This window comes from Prionailurus viverrinus, chromosome B4 (genome assembly GCF_022837055.1).
Source record: "Prionailurus viverrinus isolate Anna chromosome B4, UM_Priviv_1.0, whole genome shotgun sequence".
NCBI lineage: Eukaryota > Metazoa > Chordata > Mammalia > Carnivora > Felidae > Prionailurus > Prionailurus viverrinus.
The window spans coordinates 38485092-38508548 of NC_062567.1; the positions used below are offsets into that span (position 1 = coordinate 38485092).

Here is a 23457-nt window from a genome sequence, read left to right on the forward strand (position 1 = left end):
CCGCACTCCGAGATCCTCAGGGCAGAAGTTACGACTAGTAAGGGCGGAAGTGGCTTCTGCCCAGCGACGCGGTAGAGCCCTGTGTGGATGTGACGTCACAACGGAAGCGAAGGCGGGTTCCGTTAAGGGCAGAAGTTGAACCTTCAGAACTGCGGTCCCGGGCTTCCGGAAGGGACTTCTGGGGAAGTGGGAGGGTGGAAACCGACAGGTTTATGAATTATGCATCAGGTACGAGAGGAGGTAGGAATTCTTAAAACACTATGGGTCCGTTTCCCTTCCTTCAGCGTAGAATAGGCTGATATAGGAAGTTACCATTATTTTTTGTTACACTGTTAAGAATGTCTCCATGCTTTGAATATGCCGGAAAGGATAAGGATGTGTCACCTGTTTTCTTGAGGTCCCTACTTAGGCCCGAAGAGTAACTGGTAACCTCTCCCTGACCACATCACGTACTCTTGGCTTTGGGTTTCTATGTTCTTGTTGCCTTCGTCCACGTCTCTATCTTCTCACGCTGCTTTACTTTTAAATATTGTACTCGCCACCACCTGATATTATATTGTTTGCTGTCCACCTCTTCCCGTTGGAATATCCGAGTCCGTGAGGGCAAGGGCTTGTGAATTGTTCACCGCTGTATCCTCAGAGTCTGGCATTTAGTGAGTGGTCAGTAAACGTTTGTCGTCGCATAAATGAACACTTACTATGAATTCTTTAAGGAAGCCTTGCCGGATTGCTTGAACGTATAAATGGTTCCCTTTCTCTGAATTTCCACAGCATTTAGTCTTGTACCTTTTGTTACTCTTTTAACTATTTCGTATATAGGACTCTTCAGCAAGCTTGTCAGCTCCTCAGGAAAGAAACGGTCTCCTACATGGTATCCTTCCCACTGCTTTGCTGAGAACATAGTAGATGCTGAAGAAATATATGCTATTTGAGTAAATGAATGCTGCCTCCAGCCTGCACCCTGATCTGACCAGAATCCCCCTGGGCTGAGCTCTATTTTGACTGCAGCAGTTGAAGTCCCTCCTATTGACAGCAATAGTTCCTTGCTTAGAAAGCAAAATAACCCTAATAGAAACAGTTGTAATGTCCACCTTACAGATAATGAAAATAAGATTGTGAAGATTTAAGTGATTTTTTTTTTTCAAAGTCACAGCAAGGAAGTTAGCAAAGGACACCTAAAAATATTAAGTTAAATGTTTAAATAGAAGATATGTTTCTTTGGTTTGTAATTGTAGTTTGTATCCTTTTGGAAGTGTCTACTCTCTTGATCACATTTTTGGGCACTCATTCTATGTTAAACTGAGTAGCAACAGTTGGCAGGATAAGATCTTAAGGGCTCAGCTGTGACCAGACCTAGTTGCTACATGGGTTAGAAATTGCTGATTCCAGAAACGTCGACTTTGAAGGCTGAGATAGAGAAGTGGGAGCAAAATAATGGTGATCACTCTCAGTCCCAGTTCTCCTTCTTTTCCTGTTTACATTAACCGGTGCTCCCTGAGCCTCAGTGTCTCCAACTGTCATCCCTTGCTCCTGCCCTTGCTGTAAGAAGCAAGTTTTAAGTGCTTTGAACTCCTTAGAGAAGAGCTTTAGAGATAAATGTGGGGCGTAGGGGGAGGAGGGCTGTTAATTTTAGCCTGGGGTTTTCCAGCTGGCACGCTGTTTCCATCTTGAATCACTTCCACACCCTGAGCTCTGCCTGGGAGATCCCTCCTCCTGGGGGCTTCCCCATTTCCTGGTTTGGTCTGAGCCATAATGGTAGGCATTCCAGAAAAATGCTTAAGAGAAGCCTGGCTGAGTCATTTGATGCACAGCTCAGGAGGCAAAAAAAAAAAAAAAAAGCATAGTGATGAGAGGCACTGGTCCCAGTGGTGCTTGTGAGGTGTGGCCTCCAAGAACCAAAAGGGTAGTATGGCCATTGTTTGAGTTCTATAACTAAGCAATGACTCTGCCTCTACCACTTACAGCCTGCAAGGACCTCCAAAGGCCCCATAGTCTGTTTCAACTTTATGAGTGATAAAGGTTAAGATCTGTCCCCATGGCTGCCCAACGCTTCATAGTCATCACTACAATGTGATTTGGTTTGAGATATTTCCTTCAGAACAATTGGAAAGACTAGGACATCTCCTTTCTCCTCTGTCTTTCCCTGCCTTCTGACTTTACATGGGGAAGGAGGATATTTAGGGAGAAGGAACAGGTGAGGATTTCCCAGTGTCTTGCTGGTGTATTTTAATTTATTTAAATTTAGAGAAACAGCAGGCTAATCAGGCAATAATTAATTCCCTCTTCATTAGGGGCCTTCATGCATGCCTTTTGCATATGGATGAGCCTCAGGGTCACACTGTCCCTCTGAAGAGGTACAGTTGCAGAGAGTGAGAGAGCCCTGGTGTGCTCTCCAGGCACTTGAGCTCCTCCCCCTTCTAAGCCAGTGCTCCTCTTCTCCCCCACCCTCACCTGACAAGGACTAGATTCCTGGGGGGAATCCACCTCGGATCCCTCCCTCACTGCCCCCCCCCACCCATGTCCTCAGCACCTCTTCCTGCACCCTCGTGTTCCATCCAGCCCTCTCCCTTCCCCCAGCTCCTGCTGGGATCTCTTCAGGTCCCACTAGGTTGACTGTGAGCCCTCCTCAGCAGCTTGTTGGCTTTGCACCTCTGCTTTTAGTTGGTTCATCACTCCTTGGCCCCGCTCTGCCTTTTTCCTCTGTAGCAGTCTGTTTTTCTTAGGGAGTCTGATCCTCTGACTACACATACTGCTCTGGTCCTGAGAAATAGGCTTCCTCCTCCCCACTCACCATTGTGTGCAATATGGATTCAGCCACACTTCCTCAAGTACACAATAAAGCTCCCCAACACCTAAAACACACACCTACCAACACCCATACCGTCCTAATTGAAGCTGCAAAGATAAACACATGGAGGTGGTCAGAGTCCAGGGCAGCCCAGCTCTGGCACATTACAGTCTCCTCTCCACCCTGGAGCTCCCCATTTCTAGGGAGCAAGTGGGGCACAGATGGGGGCGGGGGAGAAATGGGACCTGGGTGGTTACCATGGCAACAGAGCCTAGCAACAGCTGAGAGGCTGATGTGTGGGCTTTCGCAGGGCTGTCACTAGAGCCAAACCTAGAATGGGGGCTCAGAGGTGACTTGATCCCAGCTGGGCAGCCTGTGTTCCCTCCCCCAAATATACCCCTTGATTCCACTCCCACACCCTAGCAGTGTCTCTCTTTCTCAAGAGAGAGCAGAGTGGGGAAAGCTAGTGAGAGTTAACCACAGGGGTTCCGGTACTGCACATCTTTTGGGGGGGCAGCTGTGGATGCAGGCAAGTTAGGGAGCAAGGCTCAGATAAACCAGGCAGAGCAGCCTCCTCCCTGTGGCCCCTCCCATCTCCTCCCCATTGCTCCATTTTTTTCCTTCTCCTTTCACCCTTCACCCTCCATCTGTCTTATCAGCTCTCTCCTCCTTGTCTTGCTTGCTCCGTTGCCTGTCCCTGTACATAATTTTCCCTTTCCTCTGCCTTCTTTCTCATGGTCTCTCTTAACCTTCACCGGCAAGTTACAGGCAAGCCACTCTTCTAGTTTCTCCTCCTGTTCTGGCTGCTCCCTTCAGCTTCTCCTTCCATTCTATCCCAGGTCAAAGCCCCGGAATCCTAACTCCAGGTTAAAGCAGGCCAGGTCACACTGGGGCTTAAGAGGTTTCCCCCCCAGCCCACCCACCCACCACCCTTCTTTTCCTCCCTTCTGGCTTCCTGTTCCTCCTCTCCCTCTCCCCTCTCCAGGGTTCATAAGCAGAACCAGGGGACTCAGGTATCTTGCAAAGGCTTTATTTGAAAATTTTGAAACTTACATCCCACAAGAATTCAAGATTATCACCACAAGAAGAAAGAGATAATACAAAAATATATATCACAGCATAGGAGCCAGGTAAGAGAGGAAGAAGGGAGGAAGGTGGGAAAATGGTGAGAATTAGGAACAAATGTGAGGGGAGGGCGGGGGGTGGGGACAGGTAAAAGGAAGGAGAGTGGAAGAACCATGGAGGGAGGGGAGAAGGAGGGTGAGGGAGCCCAGGAAGGGGAGGGAGAGATTGGGAGGCAGAGCTCCCAATGGCCTTGAACCAGCTGGCCCCAGTCCCTGGCAGCCTAGGTGGAGTTAGGGAGGCCCTTAGGGAAGCTGGAAAGTGGAGGACTGGCTCAGGGGCTCTAAATTCCAGAGAGTGACCCACACACAGACAGCCAGGACAAACAAGACGAGAGGGACTTAGGAGGAAGGGAAGGGCAAATGGGAGCCCCTTTCTCATGTAGTGCAGCAGGTGACTCCCCAAAAACCCATCTCCCAGACAACAATATAGCAGTGGAGTGGGGGAGGAGTTTGGGGCCTCACTACCCCCATTCCCATGGGGGAGCCCTAAGGGTAATGAGCACGCCCTTGGAGTGGGATGGGGAAGATGATGAAACACAACATGGCTTGGGATGGGACCATGACAGGTGGGGGCATGAGAAGCCCCCAGCTCACCTCCCACCCACCTCTAGGGCAGCATGCAGGGGCCACAGAAACCGGGTCAGTGGGTGTGCATGAGGGAGAGTGTGAGCACAACATACAACACCACAACATGGGGCCAGAAAGTGCATGTGAGACATAACAGGAAAGTCACCCGCTGACCACTGAGTGACTGAACTGAGCATGGAATGTGGGAAGAAGAGAAAGTGAAAGTGTGAAACAGAGAAGGTGAGGGATGGGGAGGGGGGGTGTGGGTGGAGAGAGGGTGCAGAAGACTGGCTGTACAAGAGCACAAGTGTGTGCAATGGCCCGGGAGGGTGGAGGTGAGTGTGCAAGGCTTTCATGTGAGTGTGCAAGGGTGGGGATGGGGGACCAGAAGCCACAAATATGTGAGGCCCCCACCTGAAGGAGGGTGAGCAGGTAAGATCACCTATGGGGCCAGTGAGTGTTCCAGGGTGGTGTGCAAGGGCAGGAGCCAGGAGCGCCTGTGGCCCCAGCTCCCACAGCTGCCCCACCCTCAGTGGGATGGGGGCTGTGCTGGCCCCTTGGCCTCCTGCTTGGCGGCACCCCAACATTGGGGGGCGTCACAGATTCACCAGGGGAATCCTGAGAGGAAGAGGGAAAGGGCACAGTCAGGAACCACAGGGTAGGCCAGAATTGAAAAGGAAGTCCGAGGCAAAGAAAGGGACTCAGGGAGAAGAGGGCAGAGCTGAGTTAAATGGCAGCGCGAGAACAGGACATAGATCCACAGAGAGGGGGAGAAGGAAGGGTCCCCCAGAGAGGAGCTGGTCCAGTCCTAGGAAGGGCCAGGAGCTGTGGCAGGTAGGTCTGTCTCCTCCCCACCCACCCAGGAGGAAGCACCCCCAACCAACGCTCCGGCCCTCCCGGCCCTCCCAGCCCTTTGCCCTTGCCCTCACCGGTTCAACTGGAAGGCTGGAGCCCCCTTGGGCTGGGGCATCCCAGGCCGGGGTCCCCCTCGGGGCTCCTCATGGTCAGGGGTAGGGGAAGGCGAATCCCCGAAGGCCCCCAGCACAGTGACCCCCGCTGGGGACAGGTCTGTCAGTGGCTGCTGGCTCTCCTCCTGCCTTAGGGCACCTTGCTGCCCAGAGGGCCTGCGTCGTTTCTGGCTTCGGTCCCAACTGGTGCACCAGAAAGAAAGAGGTTCTCTCATACACTTAAGAAGCCCCCATCCTGGGCCTGCAGTGCTGGCCACCCCCACCCTCCCTCAGACACCCCGACATCCTACAGCAGAAAAACTGGCCTCTTAACAGTTCCCTGCATCAAATCTCTGGAGATCAAGTGTCCATAAAGCTACTTTCCCTACCTGCCCCCCCCCGGGGGGGGGGGGGGGTGGGGACTCAGGGATGTAAACCTTCCAGACCTGGTCCAGGTCCACAGAATCAGTACCTCCTCCCCACCAACACAGAGTCCCCCAGAATTGCTCCCTCCCCCATGCGTACCCAGAAGAGCCATTTCTCTCTTCAGCAGGCGCCTGGCAAGTTTAGTTCTAGTTCAAAATCAGCTAATGACCTGGACACCTGAGTCTAATGATTCTCTCAGTAAAGTGTGAAGGACTGAGCGACCCATTATTAAATGCATGCAAAGAGCTCTGGACTTTCTCCCTTCCCCCCTAGGCAGCCCCAGGAAGGAGCTGTGCAGAACAGGTCAGTTTTCTCTGTCTTGGAGGAAATGCCCACCAAGGCATCCCTTGCTAGCCCCCAGTGCACTTAAGTCACCTGCCTCCCATTATCCTTGTATTTCCCTGGGAAAAGTAATTTGCCCTGATTTCTGTCTCCCCAACCCCAAATCCTTACCACTTTTTCCCAAGGTCTTCCTTGCCGTAGCCCACCACTTCCTATCCCACATCCAGCGAAAACACTGCCCTTGCTCCTGCCCTCCTTCTAGCCAAACATTGCTAAACATCTGGTCCCCATCTGCCAGCACCCTCCTCCTTGCAGCTTACCAGAACTTGAAGATGATGCCAGTGGCCACGAGAACAATAATGATGGAGATGGTAATTGTGACATAGAGCTGGGGGTCCACACCTGATTGGGGTGGGGATAAAGTTTTAGGGAGGCCTGAAGTGGTAGGGGCCAAGAGGGGGTGGGGGTGGGATTAGGCTTCAGGTTCAGTTAAACTTAGAGAGTGTCGCCATTTGAATCCACATTGTCCAATTCTTTCTGCTTTCCTGGACTCCCCCCCCCCCACCTTTATTCTTATCATCCACTTTCCCTGGAGTTCTCAGTTCCTTTCCTCCACGTTCCCAAATCTGTATGCATGTGACGAGGAGGAGGCTGCAAGGTCAGAGAGAACCCCTCTCTCTGCACAGAAACTAAGGAGTAGGAATGTCCATCTGTGCCCTAGCCCCACCCCCAAACTACTGGCCCTATCTTGGCATTCCCTGAGCTGAGATGTCACCCTGAAGGCCCTTGTCCTCCACGGTGTTCTTCTGCATGGAATACTCCCACTTCATTTTCAAGGTCCAGCTCCAATGTCAATTCTTGGAAGGTGTCCTGATCCCCAGGCAAAAGTAATCTCTCCCTTCCCTCTTTTCCTAAAAACATGCTGTGTATGCTTCTATTAGAGCACTTATTACATTGACTCATCCCTGAGTGTTTACACATCTGTCTTCTCCAGTGGACCTGAGCTCCTCCAGGGCTCAGATGGCAGTTCATCTCTGCCTCCTGTGCCGGCACAGTGCCTGACACGTTTGTGGGAAGAACTAACAGACAAGGACTCTGTCGCCGCCCTTAGAGCTTTCAACCAGCCTCCCCACCCCTCATTCCCCTACCAGCCTCCCCCACTCCTACTCACCTTCCCCACGGCCCCCAAAAAGGAACGGCCGCAGGGTGGCAGGTGCTTCTCCAAGGATGAGCCCATCTCCATCACCCCGCATGGAGTCTGAGTTGGGGTGTGGGGTGGCCAGCCCATGGGGGGCTGCAAAACCATAGTCCAGAGGCAGAAATCCAGGGTTGGCAGAGTTGGGGTCCCCCCCGTCCTCTCGAGACACTGTAGGGCCCCATACAATAGCCCAGGGGTACTGCGATGAGGGTGGCCCCTCCTCAAAGCCTGACGGGGTGGCAGGGGGCGCAGTGCCTGGCAGGACTTGACGACGAGATCTTGGGACCCGAGGGGATCGGCTTGGTGGGGGTGCCCGCTCCCACACGCACACATGGCGTGGGGCAGAGGGGCCTCCCCGGGCACAGGGGGGCCGGGCTGGGGCTGGTGGGGTTCGAGGGGAGGAGGAGGAACCTTGAGCAGGTGGTGGGAGGGGCAGCAACAGCAGTGGCCAGAGAGGGAGGAGGTGGGACAGCAGCAGTGCAGGCCTGCAAGAAGGGAGAGAAAGCGGGTGAGACTCAAGGCTGTCTTGGGCTTATGTGTGGGGAGCACAGGCTCCTACCAGAGATCCCAGGCTGCCTCCCTCCAGCTTTCTCTGGAAAAGCAGGTGAGCCTTGGAAAGACTGGCCTCATTTCCTACCTTCCTAGGGTCTAGCCCTTGGGATCGAAGGCCCTGGGTGGACCTAGGAGGGAAGGGGCCCAGACTCCAGGAGAAGTGGCCCCAAGCCTCCCTCTGCTGTACCAAACTTACCACATCTTGGACTTCATCTCCGAGCTCTTCCTCAGCTGTGACCCAGATTTTCAGCCTTTACTGGGGGAGAAAGGGAGGGTCGTCACATCTCAACCCTGTCCTGAGTGCTTCCCCAGCTCATTCAGCCACCAGTCCTATCCCCATTTGCCCTCTCAGGCTGCCAGCTGCCGCTTAGCATCCTTGGGGGGGGGGGGGGGCGGGGGGGAGAAGGGGGAGGGGACTCAAAGAGTGGTTCCTGTCTAGCCCCCAGCCCCTTATCTACTACTGCCCAGAAATCCCGCAACTTCCTCACCTCAGGGTCTACTCTCTCTTCTCTGGCTTCCTTCCTTCTCACTTCCTCTGCCCACAGCTCCAAGCTCTTGTTGGAGCTTAATTTAGAGCCAAGAACCTTGTGATTCCTTGAGCACCTACCACTAGGGAGGGAGTCTGAGAGTGGGGGAGGGAAGAGGAAGTCAATCTGAGCGAGTGTGTGAATGTGTGCGTGGTGTGCCCAAGGGGAGCCTCCCAGCTTGCCCCCCGGGCTAGGGGTCCCAAGCATTTCTCTTATGCTGGGCCCAGGAATCTGCATCTTCTGGGGAAGGAGAATAGGGGATGGAAGACCAGAAAGAAAGAAAGACAGAGGTGGGTGGGGAAAAAACTACAGAGTATAATTTTTGCTTAATGTTAAATCATCCAAATGCATAGGTGCTCTCTGAAGGGAGGTGGAGCTGAGGAGAGGCCACCCCCTCAAATGTAACTCTCCTGGGTGAAGAGTCCAGGGAGAATCTGGATGGCTGGTTTTGAGAGAGGAAGGACATGTTTTCGGAGCTGAGGGTGGTGGGTCTGGGGGGCCAGGCTCCCCAGAGTGGATGAGGATATGACACCCGGGGTCCTCTGGATTCTGCACATTAAGTACTCCCAGAGAATAAGAGGGGAATATGATGGGGAATTCTGGGGAAGGGAAAGGGGAGCGGCCGGGGGTGGGGGGGAGAGGTGAAGGGGTAAGGCGCTGAGAGAGGGAGGGGTGGTTAAGAGTGAGGAGAGGAGAAAGGTGAAGAGGAAGCCGGCACAGCGCACAGGGGGAGGGAGAGTAGTCAGTCCCGAAAGAGAACGGACTGGGAAGGAGGTGGGCACAGAAGACGGGAAGCTTGGAGGATGCTAAAGGAAGAACAATATAAGAATACAGGTGAGAGAGGGAAACCGGGAGGGTGAAGGGGTCGCAGGATCAGGGGAAGAAGAGGGAAGGGCAGGACAGGGAAGGAAAGGTCCAGGCAGAATGGGAAGTGTAAAGAGTGGAAGGGGAAGAGAGAAAAGGGGTGGAGAAGACCAGGCACGGGGAGAAAAGAAATGGAAAAAGGAGAGAACATAATACCGAGGACAGAATGAGAAGAGGAAGGGATGGGGGACAAAACACGGAGCAGCAAAGATGGAGGAGTTGGAAATTGTTTCTTCAAATGTAAAGGGATATGGAGCTATGGAAAGAGATAGCCTTCAGCCTGATGGGCTGAAGGGAGAGAGGGACGGGAAGGGAAGGAAGCAGGAGGGAGGGAAGGAGGGAGGAAGGAGGTTAGAGCGAACCAGTGAAGCGAAGAAGGGCTGAAGGGGACATCTGTGGCCAGCTGACTCCAGGACTCACTTGCCTCTCTGCCTTGTGCATCCCCCCCACCCAAAACCAACGTCAACTCCAATCCCCGAGCCCCGCACCCTCTTTAGCCCACCCCCTCCAGGAAGCCCGCAGTCCCTAGCTTGGCGCGCCACCCCCACCCTCTCCTCGATTCTCACCGACCTGTTGTGCGCAGGAGACGAGCTGGGGGTGGGGCGGGAGCCTTGGGGTGGGGGAACTGGGCCCCATCCCCAGGGCTGCCCCGGGCCCACCCCTCCCACGGGCCCGCGCTCCCCGGACAGGCTGGAAAGCGGCGAGAGTGGGGGGAAGGCGAGGACCGGGAGGTCAGCGAACGGACTCCGAGGGAGGGAGCGCCGAGCGCAGGGAACCCGAGGCAGGAGGATGCACAGAGCCGAGGGCTGAGCCGGAGGCGGGATGGAGGCAGCCGCGGGGACGCTGACCGCTGCGCCAGGAGGGCAGGATGGAGTCGGGACCAGCGGAGGGATGGAGAGCTCGGAGGGGAAGGCGCGCCTAGGGGTTGGCTGCTCGAGCCCGGGCGAAGGACCGCGCCGGCAGGGGCGGGGGGCGGAGGGCGCCGAGTGGGGAAGGGCAGGGCCAGGCTCCCGCGGGCGGGGGCGTGGGGGGGGGGGGTCCCTCTCGCTCACCTGCATGCCTGGCGCGGCGGCGCGACAGCTGCGGGCGCTCGGGGCTGCGCGGGGCTGGGGGGTCGAGAGGGCTTGTGGGGCACGGGGCATGGTCGGGGGGTTTGGCCGCAGCCGGGGCGCTGGAGAGGGTTGGGGGGGTGGGGTGGGCGCCCGGGGCGCGGGGCGGCGGCGGCGGCGGCGGCGGCGGGAGATGCTCGGCTCGGCTCGGCTCGGCTCGGGCTGCGCTCGGCTCGGCTGGGCTCGGCGCGGCAGCTCCGAGAGCACGGTCTCCGCCTCTCCCCCTCCCGCGGTGGGCCCCGCACCGTTTAACCCTCCTGCTGCCGTGCCGCAGGAGTGCGCCCAGCTGGGTCCCAGGTGGAGGGTTGGAGAGGGCAGCGGAGGATGACCGCCAGTCTGATCCCCCGGGTTATGGTGGCGGGCTTCTCCACCCCTTTCACCCAACTCCGTGGACATCCATGTTCATCCCCGTCGGCGTCTGAGATTCTGAGTCACCTAAGGCTCTGCGTCCCTAACCGCGTCTCGGTCCCTGGTGGAGATGGCAGAGCTCTGGGGATCAAGGTGGGGCTGAGGGTGGTGGTGAAGACCTCGAACCATCCTTGGATTATCCCAAGGCTTGATCCCCCATTCCACTCCGGGCCTGTTTACAATGCATTCTCTCCGAGGCAACGCGAATGCTATTTAAAATAAGTAGATCGAGTTGCATTACTCAGCTTTTTTAGCACTCAGATTATCCAGATTCCTTATTGTGACTTACAAGGCCCTATATGACCTGTCCACTAGTTTGCTTTCTGATTTCCTCTCCTAACTCTCCTTATGCCCTAGCCACGTTGGACCTGATCTATGTTCCTAGAACTAGAGGATCTTAACCTGCCACTGGGCCTTGGCACTTATGTTCCCTTTGCCTGGAATGTTTTCCCCTGGCTTTTCACAATGACTCACTCTTTTCATTAAAATTTCACTGAGATCCAATGTCACCTCCTCTGAGAGGCCTTCCCTAGCCTCTCTATCAAAAGTAGCTTCCCCTCTGACTCTATCCTACCCCATCCCGCTCTACCATGTTTCATTCTGATTGTACTCCTAGGATGCCACACTCTCCTACTTTCCTTCCAACCTCACTGGCTTTCCCTTCCCCAGTCTTCTGCTCGACCTCTAAATGTTAGTGCTTGCTAGGGCTCAGTCCTTGGCTCTCTTCTCTTTCCACATTCTCTGTCCAGTGATGTCATCCAGTCCCAGGCCTTAAATACTATGTAAATGTCAGCGAGTCCTAAATTTATATCCAAAGCTCCAGACTCATTTACCCAACAGCCTGCTTGACATCTCCACTTGGACGTCTAATAGCCATGTGAAACTAATGTGGCTAAAATAAATGTCTTGAAGTCTTCCCCCGCCAATCCATTGCTTTCCATGTGGCCCATGCTGGGACATGACAACTACTTGTTCAGGCTGAAAACCTAGGAAACATCTTTCCCCACCTTTCCCTTTTCTCACTGATTCTTGCCCTGTATCTAATTCACCTGCAAGTTCTGCAAGGTGAGCTCTGCATACAAAATATATCCTGAATCCCTCCACTTCTCTCCTTCTATGTTACTTCCATCCTGGTTCAAGCCATCGTTGCTCATCTGGAAGAGGGCAATAGCTTCTTAGCTGGCCCCTTGCCTCTGCCCTTGCCCTTTACAAACTAGTCTTCACAATATCTAGTAATATTTTTATAATCTAAATCATATCATGCTCTTTCCTGCTTAAAATATTTGAGTGGCTTTTCATTGTACTTGGAATAAATCTGAACTCATTGTTAGGAGAGGCCCTCTAACCTGTACTCCTCCTCCGTGTTCAAACAATGCTCCGGCCAGATCAGATTTCTTGATGTTTTAGAACATCTGAAATCATTTCCTCAGCACCCCAGCACTTTTGACTCTCTCTTCCTGAAAACCTTTGCCCACCCCTCATGCTCTTCACCTGGTTGGCTCCCTCTTGTTATTCAGGCACTTTATTTCATCAATATGATTTTTTTCCTTTTGTAAAAAATTTTATTTTAGAGAGAGAGAGTGTGCACACAATCAGGGGGTAGGGCAGAGGGAGAGAGAGAGAAAGACAATCCCGAGCAGGCTCTTTGCTTAGCACAGAGCCCAATGTGGGGTTTGATCCCATGACCCTGGGATCATGATCTGAGCCAAAATCAAGAGTTGGTCGCTTAACCAACTGAGCCACCGAGGCACCCCTATTTCATCAATATGTTTCCAACTCATCACTCTCTGAAATGATCTTATATTTGTTTACTGTTCATTGCCTCCCCCCACCCCTGCCAGCCATACACTAGAGAACAAAGATCTCATTTGGCTAGTTCACCCTGTATCCTACCTCAGAGTCTGGCACATAGTAGATGTTCAATATTTATTGCTTAGTAAATTTTACCTGGGACCCCTGCCCACTCTGAATTCTTCATTCTCTTCTCTGCTCTTTTCTTGCCTTTCCTCTCTGTCTGCCTGCCATCCCTGGTCTCTGCCCTGTGCTGAGTGCTTTAGGTTGAGTCTCTGCTCACACCCACACTCCTCCAGATTCTTGCCCTCCATCGTCTGCATTATTACTGTCATTAGCCTGGCACTCCCGCCTCCCGGAAGGAAGCCTGCTGTTCTGACCAGCATCTGCAGCGGTTGCCCTCCTGTTTGTCTGTCCCTGACAGCCCTTCATTCCGAGGTCAGAAACAGCAGTGAGTGAGCCACCCTCCTAGTGTTTCCCTGTGGTCAGGGAAAAACAGTACACAGTGAATGTGAACCAGACTATGTGAGGCAGGGTGTGCAAATCATGCCATATCCTGGGCCCCACTGAGCCCCATAGCCTGAGGATATGCTGTAAGAGGACTCATTAAATGATGGGTGTGGGTGAAATTTATCAAGTCAGTATTCACTACTGTGTAAGTGCTTTTCACACCGAGGACTTTGGATCATTATCAATTATTTCTAGTATTCTTTTTTTTTTTTTAATTTTTTTTCAACGTTTTTTATTTATTTTTGGGACAGAGAGAGACAGAGCATGAACGGGGGAGGGGCAGAGAGAGAGGGAGACACAGAATCGGAAACAGGCTCCAGGCTCTGAGCCATCAGCCCAGAGCCCGACGCGGGGCTCGAACTCCCAGACCGCGAGATCGTGACCTGGCTGAAGTCGGACGCTTAACCGACTGCGCCACCCAGGCGCCCCATTTTTAAAGTTATTTCTCTATTGAGAGAGAGAGAGAATGAGTGGGGAGGGGCAGAGAGAGAGGAAAAGAGAGAATCCTAAGTAGGCTCCACACTGTAAGAGGGGAGCCCGACAAAGGGCTCTATCTTATGAACTGTGAGATCATGACCTGAGCTAAAATCAAGAGTCCGATACTTAACTGACTGAGCCACCCCAGTGCCCCATATTTCTACTATTCTTGATTCTTGCCTTCTGTTGACGACTCTTTTTGGAACACCTACTACGTGCTGGGCACTGTGCTGCTGGCTGGAGACACAGTGGAGAGCAAGAACAAAGTCACCACTGTCTTCATGGAACTTAGAATCTAGTGAAGGAGACAATGAAATACAGAATGATAAATGTGTCTTCAGATGAGTTTGAGAACCTTCCCTCACTCCACAATCTATAAATTCTTTCCCTGTGTCTGCCTCTGCTGGTATCTTTATCATTATCTCTGTACTCATTGGGGTTTCCCAGGATTTCTCAGGGTAAATTTCTGTCTGTTTCCTGTCCTCAAATGTCCAATGCCCTTCTGAACTCTTCCCACTCCAAGCTAATGATCTTGCTTGCTGTTTCTCTGAGAAAATAGAAGCAGACAGAAGAGAACTCTCCCTCACCCCCACCCCTGCCTCCACATCCTAGCCCACGTCTCCTGCTGGGTGAAGGGAGGTCTCAGGCCTCTCAACCACCCAAAGTCTTCACTCCAGTGGCTCTCCTTCCTCTCCTTGGCATCACTGTCCTTTCTACTTGATTATCCCAGCAGCATGTGAGCGTATTGTAATTTATTACAGCTGAAAACAAGCCCTCCTTAGCTCCACCTTCCCCTTCCGTGTCTGCCCTTCTCTGTTTCCCTTTATAGCAAAGCATCTCAGAAGATGGTCTCTATTCACCATCTCTTCTCCTCCCAGTCCTTCTCTTTCTATTTTACCAACTTAAATTCAACTATTTAATTTTTGCAACTCATTATTTTGAGTGGGTAATACACTCACATGTGCAAGAAAAGTTTTCAATGTATAAAATATTGTATAGTGAGAGTTCTCATTCTTTCCCCCACCCACCATCTTTCCAGTTCCCATCCCTGCCTTCAGTGTGACTAATTTCTATGCTTTCTTTCAGTTTCTGCATGCACAAGCAAATAGTAATATAAATTCTTATTCCCCTGTGTGTTTTACATAAAAATCGGCATACTGTGTATACTATTCTACATCTTTTTTTTTTAAGTTCATTTATTTATTTTGTGAGGCAGGGGGATAGAAAGAGAGAGAGTGCTGGGGAGAGGCAGAGAGAAGGAGAGAGAGATAATCCCAAGCAGGCTCCACACTGTGAGTACAGAGCCCAACTCAGGGCTTGAACCCATGAACCATGAGATCATGACATGAGCCGAAATCAAGAGTTGGATGCTTAACCAAATGAGCCACCCAGGCGCCCCTACACCTTTTCTTTTTGACTCTTACTCATTTGTAGGAGTTCTTTATCTATTATGGCTACAAATCTTTTGTCAGCTTTATATATTGCAAATATCTTCTCTTTTGTGAGATATTTGTGACCTGTCCTTTACTTTTCTCATGATGTATCTTGATTATCAGAAGTTCTTCATTTTAATATAGGCATATTCATCAACCTTTAATTTATGATTATGCTTTTTGTATCTTACATAAAAAAAGTCACCCTACCCTCCTGGTCAGAAAAATATTTTCTTACATATTCTTCAAAAGATTTTAAACTTTTGCTCTTTATACTTAAGTCCTAAGTCTACCTAGAATTGATTTTCTGTGATGGATTTTTATGACAATCTATTTTGCATTTTTTGATATGGAAAATCAGTTATCCCAATTTTATTTACTAAATAGTCCCTCCCTTCTGCCTGATCTGCTTTGGTAACTCTGTTATGTATCAAAGTTCTATATCTACTTGGATCTGTTTCTGGACACTATTCTGTTTCATTAGTCAACTTTTTTTTTTTTAATGTTTATTTATTTTTGAGACAGAGAGAGACAGAGCATGAATGGGGGAGGGTCAGAGAGAGAGGGAGACATAGAATCTGAAACAGGCTCCAGGCTCTGAGCGGTCAGCACAGAGCCCGACGCGGGGCTCGAACTCACGGACTGTGAGATCATGACCTGAGCCGAAGTCAGACGCTTAACCGACTGAGCCACCCAGGCGCCCCATTAGTCAACTTTTTAAAACCTGCACCAATAGCACACTGTCCTATAGCTTTAAAATAAACCTAGATATCTCCTAGAGCAAATGCCACCTTGCCAATACACTCTTTTGGGGGAATATTTTGCCATTTCTTGGCCATTGCTGTATTTGAGAATCAACTTGTCAAGTTCCACAGGATTTTGATTGGAATTGCACTGAATCCAAAGTCCAATTTGAGTCTGACATCTTTTGGATATTGAAATTTCCTATCATGCATTTGGGATATCTTTTCCTTTATTTAGGTCCTTAATGTCTTTCAATGATGTTGTGTCATTTTCTGCATACAGATTATGCACATCTTTGGTTTTATTTATTCCTAGGCACTTCATTGCTTTTGTGTTATGGTAAATGGTATCTTTAAGATGACATTTCAAATTGGTTTTTGATGGTAAATAGAAATGCAATTGATTTTCAATATTGGTTTTAGAGCCAACCACTTTGATAAGCTCTCTCTGCTGTATAATTTTTCTATAGACTTTTTAAATTTTCTACAAAGACAATCATGTCATCTGCAAATGACGGCAGTTTGCTTTTTCCTTTCTGATACTATGCCTATAATTTCCTTTTCTTGTGCTGGCCAGGATCTTTAGTACAATGTTGAATACAAGCAGTGATAGCTGGCATCTTCCTTTTGTTCCCGGTTTTAAAAGAAATGCTTCCAATGTTTTCCCAGTAAGAAGAGTGTTTTCTGTGTGTTTTTTAAAAATAACTTTTATCAAGTTAAGGAAAAATCCCTTTTATTCCTAGTTTGCTAAGAGTTTTGTCATGTATGGGTGTTGAATTAAATGCTCCTTAAAGCTCATTTTTATTGTGAAATGTGACACACGTAAAGACAAATGCAACAAAAATAAATATAAAATATATCGAGTACTTACAAAGGGAAAACTTACAGAGGAAATACTCCCGTGACTACCATCCAGGCTAACTAAAAAACCTTACCAGTGTTCAAAAAGGACTTGTGTGTTCCTGCTTGCTCATACATCATTCCCTCCTCGCCATAGGTAAGCAGTATTCTGACTTTTACGCCAATTACTTCCTTGCTTTTCCTCATATGTGTGTACATTCCTTAACTATATAGTTTCTTTTGTCTGCTTTTGAAGATATATGTATAAAACTGTATGTATTTGTTATGTATGTAGAAGTGGAATTAATGCATCATAGGGCATCTTCCACTTTATTAAATAATGCTAACCAGTTTTCCACAGTGGTTTAACCACTTGTACTCTCATTAACTATATATGAGAATTGCTTTTACTCTGGATTCTTGTCAACATTTGATTTTTTCAGACTTTAATTTTAGCTATTTTTGTTCATACAGTGATATTTCATTATGGCTTTAATTTGCATTGCTTGGTTACTAATGAAGGGGAGCAACTTTTCATGTTTGTTGACCTTGTGGATTACCTCTTGTGAAGTTGTAGTTTAAATCTTTAGTTCACGCTTATAATTTCTGTTGTTAGGAGGTTTTTTCCTATTAATTTGTAATATTTCCTATTAACTTATATACATCCTGGATACATCCTTTGTTAGTCATATATGTTATAAATACTTCTTTCTGTTCTGTGACCTGTCTTTTGGTGAACAGATGTTCTTGATTTTTTTTAATCATAGGCTTAAACATTCTTTTTAAAATATTTTTTATTCTAGAGAGAAAAAAAGAGAGAGAGAGGATGAGCAGGGGAGAGGGGACAGAACGAGAGAGAGAATCCCAACCAGGCTCCACACTCAGTTCAGAACCCAGCCAGGGCTTGATCCCACAATGTTGGGATCATGACCAGAGCCAAAATTAAGAGTTGGATACCCAGCTGACTGGGCCAGCCAGGTGCTCCTGTTCTTGGTTTTAATGTAGTAAAATTGATCAATCTTTTTCTTCATAGCTAGTGTATTTGAGTCTTAAGAAATACTTCCCTACTCCAAATTCATGAATATATTCTATATTATCTTCTGCAAGTTATTTATTGATTGATTTATAGTTTACTTATTTATTGATGGGGAAGGATAGAGAGAGGGGGAGAGAGAATCCCAAGAGGGTTCTGCACTGTCAGTGTGGAGCCTGACACGGGGTTCAATCTCACAAACTGTGATATCAAGACCTCAGCTGAAATCAAAAGTTGGATCCTTAACTAACTGAGCCACCCAGGCACCTCCATTCTTTTGAATTTTCTACATATGCTATCACGTTTTAATATTTTCTAAAAATGGCAACGGCTTTGCTTCTTTTTTATCTCATCCTTTATCCTTTTTTCCCTTGTCTTAGTGCTGTGGTTAGGATCCCCATTACAAGACTGAATAGAATTAGTGATACCACGGATTCCTTTATCAGATTAACAAGTTCTCTTTGAGTTTTCTAAAATACTTTTTTAAGTAGGCTTCACACCCAGCACAGAGCCCAGTGCTGGCCAAAGTCATGACCCTGAGATCAAGGCCTGAGTTGAGATCAAGAGTCAGATGTTTGTTGATACTACCCAAAGCAATCTACATATTCAATGCAATCCTCAAAATAACACCAACATTTTTCACAGAGCTAGAACAAACAATCCTAAAATTTGTACGGAATTAGAAAAGACCCCGAATAGCCAAAGCAATCCTGGAAAAGAAAACCAAAGCTGGAAGCATCACAATTCCGGACTTCAAGCTGTATTACAAAGCTATTATCATCAAGACTGTATGGTACTGGCACAAAAACAGACACTCAGATCAATGGAACAGAATAGAGAACCCAGAAATGGACCCAGAAACGTATAGCCAACTAATCTTTGGCAAAGCATGAAAGAATATCCAATGGAAAAAAAGACAGTCTCTTCAGCAAATGGTGTTGGGAAAACTAGACAGCAACATGCAGAAGAATGGACCTGGACCACTTTCTTACACCATACACAAAAATAAACTCAAAATAGATGAAAGACCTAAACATAAGACAGGACGCCATCAAAATCCTAGAGGAGAAAATAGGCAAAAACCTCTTTGACCTTGGCTGCAGCAACTTCTTACTTGATATGTCTCTAGGGGCAAAGGAAACAAAAGCAAAAATGAACTATTGGGACTTCATCAAGATAAAAAGCTTCTGCACAGTGAAGGAAGCAACCAGCAAACCTAAAAGGCAACCTATGGAATGGGAGGAGATATTTGTAAATGACATATCAGATAAAGGGTTAGTATCCAAAATCTATAAAGATCTTATCAAACTCAACACCTAAAAAACAAATAATCCAGTGAAGAAATGGGCAAAAGACATAAACAGACATTTTTCCAAAAAAGACATCCAGATGGCTAACAGACACTTAAAAAAATGCTCAACACCACCCATCATTGGGGAAATACAAATCAAAACCACAGTGAGATACCACCTCACACCTGTCAGAATGGCTAAAATTAACAACTCAGGTAACAACAGATGTTGGCAAGGATGCAGAGAAAAAGAAACCCTTTTGCACTGCTGGTGGGAATGCAAACTGGTGCAGTCACTCTGGAAAATAGTCTGAAGATTCCTCAAAAAATTAAAAATAGAACTATGCTATGACCCGGTAATTGCACTACTAGATATTTATTGAAAGGATGCAGGAGTGCTGTTTCGAAGGGCACATGGACCCCAATGTTTATAGCAGCGCTAATGACAATAGCCAAAGTATGGAAAGAGCCCAAATGTCCATCAACTGATGAATGGATAAAGAAGTTGTGGTATATATATACCATGGAATATTACTCAGAGATAAAAAAAAAAAAAAGAATGAACCCTTGCCATTTGCAATAATGTGGATGGAACTAGAGTGAATTATGCTAAGCAAAATAAGTTAGAGGAAGACAAATATCATATGATTTCACTCACATGTGGAATTTAAGATACAAAAAAGATAAACATAAGGGAAAGGAAGTAAAAATAATATAAAAACAGAGAAGGAGATAAACCATAAAAGACTCTTAAATACAGAGAACAAACTGAAGGTTGCTAGTGGTGGAGTTGGGTGGACTGATGGGATAAATGGTTGAGGGGCATTAAGGAGGACAATTGTTGGGATGAGCACTGGGTGTTATATGTAAGTGATGAATCACTAAATTCTACTCCTGAAATCATTATTATGTTATGTTATTATTATGATACATTAGTATGTATCATTATGTTAACTAACTTGGATTAAAAAAAAAAAGTCTGATATTTAACTGACCGAGCCACCCAGGTGCCCCTCTAAAAAAATTTTTTTATAAAAAATGCATGTTGGGGCGCCTGGGTGGCGCAGTCTGTTAAGCGTCTGACTTCAGCCAGGTCACGATCTCGCGGTCTGTGAGTTCGAGCCCCGCGTCGGGCTCTGGGCTGATGGCTCAGAGCCTGGAGCCTGTTTCCGATTCTGTGTCTCCCTCTCTCTCTGCCCCTCCCCCGTTCATGCTCTGTCTCTCTCTGTCCCAAAAATAAATAAACGTTGAAAAAAAATTTAAAAAAAATGCATGTTGATTTCATCACATGCTTTTTCTGTATTTATTGAGATGATTGTGTGATTTATTCCTTTAAGGTACTAATATGATGAATAGAATGAGTGTATTTTCTAATATTAAGCTACCCTTGAATTCTTGACATAAATTCAAGTTAGTCTTGGTGTATTATCTTTTAGCACATTGCTGGATTCAGTTTGCTAGTGTTTTATTGAAGATTTTTGTGTCTCTGTTAATAAATGAAATTGGCCTATATAATTTTCCTTTCTAATATTGCCCCTTTCTGGTTGGTTATGAAAGCAATTCTGGTCCCATATAATGAGTTGAGGAGAGTCCTTTCTTTTCCTATTTTCTGCAAAATTTATATAAGATTAATGTGATCTGCACTTTGGCAGTTTGGGGCTACTTGCCTGTATGATGTTGTTCTTAACTCTTTCTTTTTCTTTCACACCTCACATCTAATCTATTTGCAAATTCTCTTTATTCAAGCTTTAAATTAAATTCCAAATCCAACTACTTCTCACCTCCACTGCTACCACCCTCATCTAACCCACAGCCATCTCTCACTTGGGTAATTACTGTGGAGCCCAGACTGGACTCATTGTTTCTGTCCATGCAGCCATCATATTAAAAAAGAACATTTTTGAAAAGTGATCTCTACACCCAGTGTGGGGCTCAAGCTCATGACCCCGGGATCAAGAATCACACACTTCACTGACTGAGCCAGCCAGGTGCCCCACAGCCTTCCTATTTTAAATATATGGGTAAGAACCTGTTACTCATCTGCTCAAATCTTCCACTGGCTGCTCATCTCACTCAGAGTAAGCACCAAAGTCCTTACAATGGTCCACAAGGCCTGATAAGAGCTAGTCACCTTGTTCTCTCTCTGGCCTCATCCCCTAAGTCTCTCCCCTTGCTCACTCTGCTCTAACCACAGAGGCCCCCTTGATGTTCCTCAAACACATCAAGTATGTTCTCATCTCGAGCCTTTATATTTGTAGTTGGCTCTGCCTGGAATATCGTCCCCATAGAAATCCCCAGGACTTGCTCCTTTGTCTTCTTTTAACATCTCTGCTCCATTGTCACCTTATCAGAGAGGTCTTTTCTTACTACAATATATAAAATAGTGGGGCACCATCAACTCTTGATTTCGGCTCAGGTCATGATCTCATGGTCATGGGATCAAGCCCTTCGTCAGGCTCCACACTGAGTGTGGATTCTGCTTAAGATTCTGTCTCTCTCGGGGTGCCTGGGTGGCTCAGTCGGTTAAGCGTCTGACTTCAGCTTAGGTCACCATCTCACAGTTTGTGGGTTCGAGCCCTGCATCGGGCTCTGTGCTGGCAGCTCACAGCCTGGAGCCTGCTTCAGATTCTGTGTCTCCCTCTCTCTCTGCCTTTCCCCCACTCACACTCTGTCTCTCTCTCTCAAAAATAAATAAACATAAAAAATTAAAAAAAAAAGATTCTCTCTCTCTCTCCTTCTGCCCCCCCCACTCACATGTGCACACTCTCTCTAAAATAAACTACAATTGGGGCGCCTGGGTGGCTCAGTCGGTTAAGCGTCTGACTTCATCTCAGGTCGTGATCTCACTGGTCCGTGAGTTCAAGCCCCGCGTCGGGCTCTGTGCTGACAGCTCAGAGCCTGGAGCCTGTTTCGGATTCTGTGTCTCCCTCTCTCTCTGACCCTTCCCTGTTCATGCTCTGTCTCTCTCTGTCTCGAAAATAAATGAACGTTAAAAAAAAAATTAAAAAAAAAAAAAAGAAAAAAAAAGAAAAAAAATAAAATAAACTACAATTTAAAAATAAATAAATAAAATACCAAATGTCTCCTACATTCTCCCTACCCCTCTCCTTGCTTTATTCTTCTTCATAATATTTATTACCTCCTGACCATTAATGTACATATGTATGCACTACCTGAGTCTCAACACAAGAATGTAAATACCAAGAATGTAAATACCAAGGTATTTTATCTATATGCCTAGTAGCTAGAACAATGCCTGGCTATAAGAGGTGCTCAATGTATAACCTTTTGAATCAACGATGAATATATTATTATGTGTCTGACTCCTTGGTGTCAGTCAGCTTCTCTAGCTTTATTTCAGTGCATTTTGTTTTTCATCCTTAACATTAAAAACAGAGCACAGCCCCTCCCCCCATTGACCTTGTACATAACTGTCAGTAACAAGTGAATGCATGGTTACTTTGTAGGCTTTGCTTAAATTTCATTAGCTCCCATTTTCTTGTTGGAGATCTTTATTTTTCTGCCCTTATCCTCTTTCCTCATCTCTATTCCTTTGTTTTCTTTTTTTTTTAAGATTTTTAAAAAATGTTTATTTATTTTTGAGACAGAGAGAGATCAGGAGAGGGGCAGAGAGAGAGGGAGACAGAGGATCCAGAGCAGGCTCCATCCTGACAGCAGAGAGCCCAATGCGGGGCTTGAACCCACAAACCACGAGCTCATGACCTGAATCAAAGTCAGATACTTAACTGAGTCACCCAGGCGCCCAAGGACTACATCTCAGATTATCTCTGTCTCTCTCTTCCTTCCTTCCTTTCTGCTTTTTCTTCTCTTTCTTCTCTTTCTTTCTTTCTTTCTTTCTCTCTTGATTTTATTTTATTATTTTTTTCAATAATCTCCACACCCAACATAGGGCTCAAACTCACAACCCTGAGATCAAGAGTCACAGGCTCCACTAGCTAAGCCAGCCAGGCAACCCTTTTTCTTCTCTTTCTTAACACAGTGTCAAAATCAGACAAACTTGCATTTGGATCTCAGCTAATTATACTGACCTTCAATAAATTATTTAACTTCTGTGACCCTCAGTGTCCCCACAGGTTAACTAAGATATTGATATGCACCTCAAAGGGTTGTTGTAAAGATTGAATAACAACAGCAACAACACCCTACAGCTAACATCATACTTAGTGGTACGAAACTAGAAGCTTTCTCATTAAGATCAAGTACAAGGCAAGGAAGTCCCTTCTCACCACTCCTCTTCAACATTGCACTGGAAATCCTTGCTAATGTAATAAGGAAATAAATAAATAAATAAATAAATATTTTAAAAAATATAAAAGGTATACAGATTGGGAACAAAAACATAAAACTGTCTTTGTTTACAGAGGACATAATCATTTATGTAGGAAATCTGAAAAAATTGATTTAAAAAATTCTCCTAGGGGCGCCTGGGTGGCGCAGTCGGTTAAGCGTCCGACTTCAGCCAGGTCACGATCTCGCAGTCCGTGAGTTCGAGCCCCGCGTCGGGCTCTGGGCTGATGGCTCAGAGC

At 47.5% G+C, this 23457-nt stretch overlaps 1 protein-coding gene and 1 long non-coding RNA gene across 4 annotated transcripts; one reads left to right on the forward strand and one right to left on the reverse strand.

Annotated features, from left to right (window-relative positions):
- The first annotated feature begins 156 nt into the window (after window positions 1-156).
- Window positions 157-6487, forward strand: LOC125171009 (uncharacterized). Its single transcript, XR_007154164.1, has 4 exons — window positions 157-228; window positions 3774-3918; window positions 5977-6155; window positions 6450-6487. It is a non-coding gene; the product is annotated as an uncharacterized LOC125171009 (long non-coding RNA).
- On the reverse strand, window positions 3874-13771 carry PIANP (PILR alpha associated neural protein). 3 transcript variants are annotated; one of them, XM_047868031.1, is made up of 6 exons: window positions 13702-13771; window positions 8081-8140; window positions 7306-7817; window positions 6455-6536; window positions 5409-5630; window positions 3874-5097 (listed from the first exon to the last, which is right to left on the reverse strand). In XM_047868031.1, exons 2-6 carry the CDS (start codon window positions 8095-8097, stop codon window positions 5076-5078), a joined length of 855 nt encoding a protein of 284 aa, XP_047723987.1. In that variant the 5' UTR covers window positions 8098-8140; window positions 13702-13771; the 3' UTR covers window positions 3874-5075. The 3 variants fall into 3 exon arrangements, with proteins under 3 accessions (XP_047723987.1, XP_047723986.1, XP_047723988.1); XM_047868030.1 differs by lacking the exon at window positions 13702-13771 and adding an exon at window positions 10328-10379; XM_047868032.1 differs by lacking the exon at window positions 13702-13771 and adding an exon at window positions 8373-8392.
- Between the last annotated feature and the right edge of the window lie 9686 nt (window positions 13772-23457).

Coding starts and splice junctions, on each gene's coding strand:
- PIANP (XM_047868031.1), bottom strand. Junction 6,537..7,305: donor TTTTGGGGGCCGTGGGGAAG/GTGAGTAGGAGT, acceptor CACCCCAATCAG/GTGTGGACCCCCAGCTCTAT. Junction 5,631..6,454: donor GGCATCATCTTCAAGTTCTG/GTAAGCTGCAAG, acceptor CTGGTGCACCAG/TTGGGACCGAAGCCAGAAAC.